This window comes from Gnatocerus cornutus, chromosome 9 (genome assembly GCF_029298725.1).
Source record: "Gnatocerus cornutus isolate USDA-ARS CGAHR chromosome 9, icGnaCorn1.1, whole genome shotgun sequence".
Lineage (NCBI taxonomy): Eukaryota > Metazoa > Arthropoda > Insecta > Coleoptera > Tenebrionidae > Gnatocerus > Gnatocerus cornutus.
Window position 1 is genome coordinate 14740137 of NC_142241.1, and position 10058 is coordinate 14750194.

A 10058-nucleotide genomic window follows, 5' to 3' on the forward strand; every position below is an offset into this window, starting at 1 on the left:
TAGATTAAAACTGCAACAAAGACGGTGTAGGCTCTCATTTCGATAAACTGCGATGTACCAACTGTACTGTGAAGTTTAGACAATTTGCAGACCTATTTATACTAGAAAACAGTAACGGAAATGATAATGACTTAATGGAAAACACTTAGCTAATTATACACAAACTGAAGAAAAGTATTTACTAAATGGTTTATCTTTAAGCAAAAAAAAGACATTTTGATTGGTACCTGTCACCTAGACGAATATTATTCGGTTTTAATGACAAGAATAGTGCAAGCTAAAGCCAAAATGTTCTAAAGTCTCTCCAGTTTATTCAACTTCATATAATTAATTAAAGAAACGCACTTTATGCACTTTAACTTGTGGTTCAATAAAATTAATTTACGAATTTGTTTCTAAAACTTTAAAACTTTGGTCTAAATTCACTGTCCTAAATAATCAAATTTGAAATGTCATTGGTTTTTCTCTATAATTCCTCTTCGCATTCGAAGAATTAAAGTTGCTCATATGTGCCCTAGTTAACTTAAGTATTTTTTATTTTTTAGAGCGCCCAAAATCTAAGAAAACTTTAGAATGTGGAAAACAAAAAATCTAAAATTTGGATACACTTTAAAATCACTCCGACATGGCTGTCTGTTTTTCTCGACATGGTTTAACTCAAATAAAAATTTTGTCAATTTATATGGTAAAATAAAAATTATTTGAATCCATTTGGTACATAATGATACTTTCTTTCTATCATTGTTCTCAACTACTTTTATTATTTTCCGTTATTTTGTATTGATGTTTTAATACAAAATACTTATAATTACGTTTCTATAGTTTGTATACAGGGTGTTATTGAAATGAGTACACAAAATTAAACTGGTAAGAGAACTCACACTTCCAAAATGCTTTCGTTTTCGAATTAAAAATCAATGAAAATTTGCTGTGAAAAGCGTTACCCGTCTATGCATTAAGGATACTAACCTTCGTCTATGCGACAAAAACCATTGCTTCATAAAAACGAGTATCAGGTTGATACTTTGTCGCTCATTTGTTTGTAGGGAAAAAAAACAGCAATAAAATCACGAAAACCCAATTGAACAATTTGTTTATAAAAATTGTTCAAAATGCCGTTCTTCCCTGTTAATGCATGCCTGAATTCTCCGGGCCATTGAAGTTGGTGTTCTCACAATTATCGCTGGGTTTTAGGGAATTGTTTCATCCCCAGCATTCACACGTTCACTTAATTTTTCCACTGAATTCACGGGGTTCGCGTACACCAACTCTTTGATATGTAACCATAAGAAAAAATCGCAGAGATTTAAGTCTGGCGAACGAGGGGGCCACAACCCTGGTTCATTTCTACTTATCCACTTGTTTTCAAAGTGCACATTTAGCCATTGGGACACGAGTACTGTACAGACGCTTTACCCCGACCTTCCCCATAGAGAAGCATCATACCCGTGTATTCCATGTTGGTATAAACCATTTTGTACCACCTTTTGCACTTTAAGAACGATCTGATAACTTTGACACTGTGAAAATTCACAACAAACTGAGCGTTTTTAATTAAATTACAGCTGATCAGTCGTTTTTATGACAAAAAATTGTGATAAGGTTTAAGTCAAAAAACCTCCTCGCTGCAGAAATGAAAGTGAATTTGTTTAGAGATATCGAACGGTAAACGGTAAAATGCGTTTACGGAAAAAATTATCTAGAAAAGTTGTAGATCTTGATACGTTCTAACCGGTTAAATTTTGTGTATTTAATTTCATAACCTGTTATGATTTTTTTGAATACAATTTTTGTAAATTTCCAAAATGCTTTACTTTATGTTAAACTTAATAGTTCTAAACACCACCGCAAATTAATTTAGAATGGTCATTAATAAAGTGTTTTACAAGTGAACTGATAACGCAGAGTTTTTTTATCTTTTTTGTTCTTTAATTTTATAGCAATTCAAGGTGGGCGACTCGTCAAAATATAGGGGGGAAAAATTAGTTTAAACACATGCGATTTCAAAAAAAAAATATTAAGAAAAGTTGTTGCAAATGGTGAGTTCTTTCACCAGTTTAATTTTGTGTACTCATTTCCATAACACCCTGTATAATTAACTAAATACTTTCTATTAACATTTTCGATAACATTTTTAGTATAAATACGTTTGAAAATTGTCCAAGCTTCGCAAAACAATCAGTACCAACACATCGAAATGAAAGCCTACACCACCCTTCTCGCAGTTTTAATCTACCCAAGTTGTTTAGTCCTTGCTTTAGAAGGTTTTCCATTTAAAAAAGATGGAATAGGTGGTAAAGGGCAAGACAAAAGTTCAAGTGAAGAACAATGTTAATTCTTCTCTGTAACGCAGAATGAAAACATGGAAAGCAATAAGATTTTTTGATTTGTCAAACTAATTTACGTTCGAGATCAAAAAATAATAAAACACCTTCTGAATTCACAAATTTTATTATATTTTATTAAATGTATTTAGTGCACTAAACATTTTTGAAGAAAAGCAAAGTCAATAACCATTTCTATGCCCAGTAGGTTATAGCGATTAACATCCTCCATGACCACCGCCATGACCTTCTTTGCCTCCTCCGCCTCCTCCTTTTCCTCCTTTACCCAGAGCTTCCAAGCCAAGCACAGCCCAGCTTGCAAAGACGAAAATTGTAGCAACAATAGTAAAAGCTCTCATTTTGACTGAGAATGAGAACGTTTGCTTCAAAGGCTTATTTATACCAAAAAGTGGTGTCACATGGTGTGTGAAAAAAAAAACGTAATTGCATGGAAGTTTTTAATTTATAATGGATTTTTATCGGTAAGCGACCATTGAGATAACAATTTTCGCTGAAAACCATTAGGATTTATCGAAAAGAGTGTCCAGACACCTATAATTTATTGTAGTGGTTAAAAGCATTCTTGTTGACGCACATCAGTTGACAATTCCAAGAAAAATTCATGGCTCGTGGCTTTGCAAACTTTTCCGATGGAAAATACGTAAAATAAAAAACACAAAAAAGCAAAATTCCGACAACACAAAACGTACAGGAAAAGATGAAACCTAATAATTATTATTATTTTATTTGTCTCTTGCATTTAGCAAAGGGGCACATTTTTGTTATCGTCATCTAATAAATAAAAGTTGCGCAACCAATCCAGAGTTCGATTTCTTTTGTTTTGTGAGGTTTTTGTTATCAACATCCAATGAATTGATTCTTTTTTGTGCTTGACTTAATTAGCTTAGAAATGAATCCAATAAACAACTCGTTGGTCAATGAACAACAAGTTAGGATATTATAAAATAATACTTTCAGCCAAAAAAATGCACTTAGTTTTCATTCTCTATTTATTAGGGATTTTTTACAGAACTTGATTTAACTTTTTATTGGTCATTGTAAATTTGATTAAGTGTGGAAGCTTGTGTATGCTATTGAGAGAAAGAAAAAAAAACAACACAGAATGATGAAGAAGAAATAAAGAAACAATTCCGATAGGAAAAATTCTCAAACTCTTTCAGAATTCAAACATTCAACCTGAGGTTTAAAATTCTTGTGTACCTTCATTTAAAACGCGATATGAATAAAAGGATCTTTGTATCTTTGTACGAATCTAAAAACGCAATCGGCATTCCGCCATCCGAACAATGTCAAGCCCCCATTTCTAAAAAAGATCTAAAGCCCGTTTCCGTCCGTTCAGAATTCTATTCGAAATCCTCCAAGTTGTGAGGTATTTATTCGTAAAGCTTTAACACGAATCCTTTTTCCGCGACAGCGCAAGATGTTTTCGAGCTCTCGCTTGAGCAGGTATGTACCCCTGAACTTTTATATTACAGACACGTCCGTACTTTAAGCTAGTGATGTCTGACAGAGGCGGCTCTTGCACGCTACCTCGACACTTTATAAGTGAGCTTTCAACATCAAACGGCTTACCACACCGCCGTTCCTATTAGAATAACGCTGATATGAAAACTACCATTGTCTCTTTGGTCATAAATAAATTAGGATACATATTTGACTGTTACTAATCGCTTTCAGAACGCAGTCACCGCGTGAGATGGAATTTTAAGCATTCGTGCTCGGAATACGAAAATTTCCACTATATTGCTGATTCGTTACACTAATTTGCTAATTTAAGCAATTTGCAAGTGCTTGCTGTAACCGACGCCACGGTAATTCCTATAATGAGTGTGATAAATTTCATGAAACTCTAGCTTCTGTCGGAGTGTTGGATAAAAAGAAAGCGGCGACGGAATATCTCCACAATTGACTAACAAAACGTTTTTATTGGTTTGGGGGCGCTGCAGGAACTGCTCGGGAATTTGCAACACTGCATGTTGCCAAATGGGATACAATGCAAGCCACTGCCTGCCTCCGGGTGCAGTAAACATTGACGGTTTCCGGGCCTGGCAAAACGGGACATTAATTTCGGCTGTTATTTGGTCAATAACAGAGTCACCAAGTGAATAGAATGAAGAGAATTTTCTTTTTTCTTCCCTCCTGAAGATGCGAAAATTTCCACCGTAATCAAAGCCATCTTTCAGATTAACAAAAGAGACCACAAGAAGTTGAAAACTGGAAAACTCCTACGTTTTCTCGAATCCATCTCATGTTGCACGCTTCGATTTCGACCGAATTAAACTTCTTTTCAAAAAGGAAAAATTTAAACTCATGTATTAGAATTCTCCATCTCTGTCCATGAATCGTCGCAAGGAAATTGAACCAGAAAACTGTATGGAAACTCGACGGATATTAGAGTTATAATAAGGAAAATGAAATCCTTCCGTGGAGTGTATCAACTCGGTTAATGGGAAAATAATTACTCTCTTCTCCGATTACCGAATGAAAAGCTGCTGCTCCGATCCACACATCACTTGGATGCAACGCTCCCTGTTCATTATTCTGTATCACTTATCAGATCACAGATTCTCTCATCCGGAGGATCCGAGCAGTCGTGATTAATGACAGATATTGGACTTTTTCCGGATTAGTTATAGACTTTTCGTAATGAATTTTCAAAGTTGGATGTCGTCTCCACACCGTCAATACGAACGATAAATATTCATGATGTTTTATTGATCTAAATACCACCACTACTTTTCTCTTTCGTGCAATTTTGATTGCTTGTTTCGAAGCTTGAAAAACACATTAAAACTTTTCTTTTCAAAGTTCATGTGCTAAACTTGGTGATAAAACGTCGTTATAATAATTATTCCTTTCCCTTACGTGTTTCTTCGATAAATAAGTTCGGAATTCTGCATGACAAGTTTGGAGACTTCCTTATAAGACTTGATATAACTTGTGTAAGAAAGTTTGCAGTCGGGATTAAATTATCCGACGGTGTAACATACGAAATTCGATATAAACAACCAGAAAAGAATTTCAAGTATACTTAGTACCTTTAGCAGGTATAATTAAACTGAGAAAGTTAACAGACGTGTTTTTCAATGCAATAATACGCCGAAATGATTCGATTTGAATGCCTTTGAATTGAAGTTTCATTAGAATTAGTCTTTTCAAGTTGTTGAAACAAAAGTCTGGAATTTGTTTTGCAGTCGATTTTCAGGACTGCATTTAGAAAATTACAAGAACAATTTGTCTTTGGATTGACATTAATTTTGCCGTGCTCTTTTGATAAACTGAAACAGACGTGTACTAAATGGTTTTTGTGTAACCGATAAGTCCGCATAAACCCGTCGAAACGTAAAAAATGAATGACATGACGTCGAAAAAGTCGCGTTCATAAAGTGAAATTAATGGGCAATTATTCCAGAAATCGTTGCATAAAATTCAACAACCAATCTAAGCATAAATTTAACAGCACCTTATTAAGCAATAAACTATCAACGAGCTCACTTTAACCACAAAGAAGCTGATTTATAACCCTCGGCGGGAAAAATTTATGAACATAAGCGAGGGGTTCGCTGAACGATTCGTTAATTGTCTCGAATAAGAGCGAGCCCAACGAAGAAAAGAGAGATGTTATCAATTTCCCTTGTAATAACAACAATACAACATCGTCTTAGAAACGTGATGACTAAGTGGATTTTTATAATGAAAGAATAATTTATAAGAGGCAGAAATCTTGTCCATTCACAATATTTGATTAATATCAGTGTATAAAAGTAATGTTGCTTTAGGGTTGTTATTTCGAGAAAGGCCCTCTATCGTTTATTTAACGAGCGCATTACTTGCGGTTTTGTACACAGCTTTTCTTCTTGGGGATGGGTGATAAATTGATGCGGCCAAAGTTGCTTTGCATTCTTTACATGTTTCGGTCATACGCTTATTATTGCCGAGAAATACGTCTCTATTGCCTTGTGCATTGCCTCTCGAGGGATCACTAAAATGCCTCCAACTGGGGAAACAATATTTCGGAAAATCGGGGATGATGGAAGCACGAAATCGCCATTTTAACTTTTTATTTTCATACAGAGTAACATGTTACTAACAAAACAGACAAAATCAAGAATAACGTACAAATCCTGGCAGATTTATGAAAATTTAACATCCTCCACCGCCGCCGCCCTTTTTGCCTTTGCCAATCAGTTTAGCATCTAGAGCAAGTACATAGTAGCTTGCATAGATTAAAAATGCAACAAAGATGGTGGAAGCTCTCATTTCGAAGAATAATTGTCACTGTTGTCGTCTACACATTTTCAGACTTATTTATACCCAAAAAAATAAGTAGAATTGATAATGAAAAGCACTTAACTACTTACTATGTGATTTAAAAACAATTAAAACTTATCGAAAAGCACTTTGAACCCGCCTCAAAGATTGCAACTGCAATTGAAGTTCGGTTATTCAATTAACTGTTTTTGAAATTAAAAGCACCAAACTACTTCAATTTGAAGTGACTTTGATGAGTTTCTATAGATCCAAAGCTTGTCATATTTCCGCATACTGTGGCACTGCAATGTGTGGCTTAAGGTGAGACAGATGAGAAGGAAACTTGCATTTCCAGTTTAATTTAACCGGAGAAATGAAGTTTAAACGTGCATTTAATAAATTTGATTATTTTTTTGGGCTTTGATAAATTAAAACACTGTTGAAACATTTAACAATTGAGTCAATTAATTTAGTTTTAAACACATTCTATATTATAAGTTAAACAAATAATCTGTTTTTTTACTCTGTTTTTAGTTTTTTTCAGAATTAGACCAATTTGCTATTACTATCTTTATTACCTTCATATTTAATTTATGACCCGTATCTGATAAAACTAATACATATAACGAAAATCCCATTGCGACAAAAGTCCACTGAGTTGAAGCATGTCACCGCACATTTTCGGTATTCTAATTTCGCTGATAGTCATCTTGGGGGTATTGAAACTGGAAGTAAGTACCCTTGAAGACACTGATTCTAAATTTAGTGATCAGATAGTTAGAGACGGGACTCCAGTAATTCAACTACCAAATGGAATAATCCGAGGTCGTAAAGCCCGCACGATTGGCGGGCGCCCGTTTTGGGCCTACCAAAAAATCCCTTTCGCTGCTCCTCCTGTGGGCCCCCTCCGGTTTAAACCACCAGTACCTCCAGAGAACTGGGACGGGGTACTAAAGACGATGGAACACGATGTTATTTGTTACCAAGTGCCGTCAGATTCGCCGTTAGAGTCAGAGGACTGTCTCTATTTAAACGTGTACACGCCTAGTGTAAGTACAAAGTGTTAAATTCTTAAATTCGGAATGATTACTTTAGTACCCGGACTGGAATTCGTCTCTTCCTGTCATGTTTTATATCTATGGAGGCGGATTCGTCGAAGGAAACTGTTTGGACCACATTTACGGTCCTGAGTTTCTCCTAGACAATGATGTAATAGTTGTGGCTGCAAACTACAGAGTTGGTCCTTTCGGTACTGTTAAATATTGCAAGAGGACATAAATATCGAGCATTTTGTAGGATTTTTATCGACCCAAGACATGATGGTACCTGGGAACAATGGACTGAAGGACCAACTGTTTGCTCTTCAGTGGACCCACAAGAACATTCATCTTTTTGGAGGAGATCCTAATAAAATAACCATTTTTGGCCAAAGCGCTGGATCGGCGTCTGTTACCTATCATCTTCTGCACACGAAATCGGAAGGTAAATTAATAAAAAAGAGAAGATAAATTTTATGGTTTAACTGCGTGGATTAGAGAGATTGATCTAATCTAACAATTTTCGTTTTTTCTATTCAACTTTCATCGGATAAGGTTTGTTCCGTGGCGCAATCTGCGAAAGCGGCTCCTTCCTTTCCCCATGGGCTTTCCAACGCAAAGCCAGAGAATACGCTTTTAAAACAGCATCTTACATCAATCCGGAATTCGCCACAAGCAACGACTCCCAAGCTCTCCTCAACTTCCTTCAAACCGTAAGCGCCGATGAAATCGACCGAGCCTCTCACCTCTTAGCGTTAACGGTACCACCTCACACCTCTAAAGAATCCTCTAGTTCTTACCTTCCAGGAAAACCACCAAAACCGCCAAATCCTTCAAGGCTTCTTCTACGCTCCTGTGATCGAACCGGATCACGAAGGAGCTTTCTTAACCGAAAAAATGTTCGTACTATTGAATCGTGGAGAGTTTATCAAAGTACCAACTTTGATGGGTTTCAACTCTGAGGAAAACGTGTTTTATGCTTATCGTAAGTTGATGAGACAGTCGGAAGAGATGACTAGTTAATTTCAGTACCGGAGTGGCTAAAAGGAGCAATGACAAGTTACGACGAGAATTTAGATTGGTTGGTACCAGATGGTATGGGAATTGAAGACCTTGAAGAACGAAGACGAAAAGGAAGCGAAATTAGAGATGTGTACACAGGAGGGCGACCTCTGGCTGAAGTACCAATTCCGTCAGTTCGGGTACTTTTATGTCAAACTCTCTTCATCTCTATACATGTTGTTTTAGTACTACAGTGACACCTCGTACACTCGTCCGATACGTAAACAGGCAGAAATTCAGTCGCGGTACAGCGATGTCTATTTTTACCAGTTTTCCTACGACGGTAAATTAGGAAATTTCTCTTTCACAGCTGAAGGTCTTGAAAATATAACACACGGCGAAGACAACAAATATATCTGGCGAATGTACGATCCCTACTATGACAATACGAATTTGAGGGTTTTTCCGTTTTCCGATCAAATTGTGCAGCGGCGAATCCAGAAGATGTGGACAAATTTTGCTAAATATCTGTAATATTAGGTGGAGATGAAGTCAGTTTTTGATGAGGATTTTCAGGAATCCGACACCAATCAGGAGTCCGCTTTTGCAGTTCTTGCAGTGGCCCAAAGTGGGTGAACAATTTGCCTACGTTGATATCCTGGAGAATTTCGAAGTTAAGACCGATCCAAAGAACGAAACGTATCAAGGATGGTTGCGAGTTTTTGAGGGTTTAGGACACGAAGATTTTGACACATATTAAACGTGGAAATGAAAACAGTTTTTAATTTCGTGCGTTCCAAACATTATTAAATCTTTGTGATAGGTATTAATCGCTACATATTTTACAATATTGCCATTATAAATCATAGAGTTTCCAAACTCCGTCGGAAAATCCGATCCTCTTATTCGGAGGTGTGAACACCAATAATAATTTCTCCTAGAACAAAATTTAATGAGATAGAAAAGGAATTATAGAGGTTTGCTTTTGGCGGTGGTAACGTGAAATGGCTTCAAAGGGTAAAAAGTGGAAACGAGCGCGGGGTAGATTTTTATTAAATTCAAATGATGCTACGTGTCTACCTGATTTAATTAATTATAATGGCGAGTAATTTTGGTAATTTGATTTCCCCCTAAAAGGCAATTTCGCGGTTTTGTGGTTTATCGAGAATACTTTATCCGCTTTAATTTAATTTTGTACGAATAATTCGAATTAATGTAATGTTTGTTTTCAGAGGAGGCATATAAAAAGCATTTATAATTTGTTAGCTAATGTGTTTTTATATTGCTCATTTGCATATTGCCTTCCAACACTAAAATGTATTTTCACTTGAAACCATTTCGAATATTTCTAATATCGTTGACAATTAATTTATTACGGTTCTCCAATAAGTGAAGCGTGTTTGGGTCCGGCTTATGAACGCGT

At 36.0% G+C, this 10058-nt stretch overlaps 1 protein-coding gene across 2 annotated transcripts; it reads left to right on the plus strand.

The window, feature by feature from the left end:
* The first annotated feature begins 6799 nt into the window (after nucleotides 1-6799).
* LOC148169103 (carboxylic ester hydrolase-like) lies at nucleotides 6800-9410 on the plus strand. Of its 2 annotated transcripts, XM_088045272.1 has the most exons (10): nucleotides 6800-6917; nucleotides 7131-7327; nucleotides 7370-7645; nucleotides 7692-7845; nucleotides 7893-8078; nucleotides 8189-8394; nucleotides 8441-8618; nucleotides 8663-8835; nucleotides 8882-9165; nucleotides 9212-9410. In XM_088045272.1, the coding sequence occupies exons 2-10, from the start codon at nucleotides 7262-7264 to the stop codon at nucleotides 9393-9395; spliced, it is 1707 nt and encodes a 568-aa protein (XP_087901398.1). In that variant the 5' UTR covers nucleotides 6800-6917; nucleotides 7131-7261; the 3' UTR covers nucleotides 9396-9410. The 2 variants fall into 2 exon arrangements, with proteins under 2 accessions (XP_087901398.1, XP_087901397.1); XM_088045271.1 differs by having other exon boundaries at nucleotides 7131-7645.
* The last annotated feature ends 648 nt before the right edge of the window (nucleotides 9411-10058 follow it).

Coding starts and splice junctions, on each gene's coding strand:
- LOC148169103 (XM_088045271.1), top strand. CDS start 7,262: ATGTCACCGCACATTTTCGGTATTCTAATTTCGCTGATAGTCATCTTG. Junction 7,646..7,691: donor TAAACGTGTACACGCCTAGT/GTAAGTACAAAG, acceptor TGATTACTTTAG/TACCCGGACTGGAATTCGTC. Junction 8,619..8,662: donor AAACGTGTTTTATGCTTATC/GTAAGTTGATGA, acceptor AGTTAATTTCAG/TACCGGAGTGGCTAAAAGGA.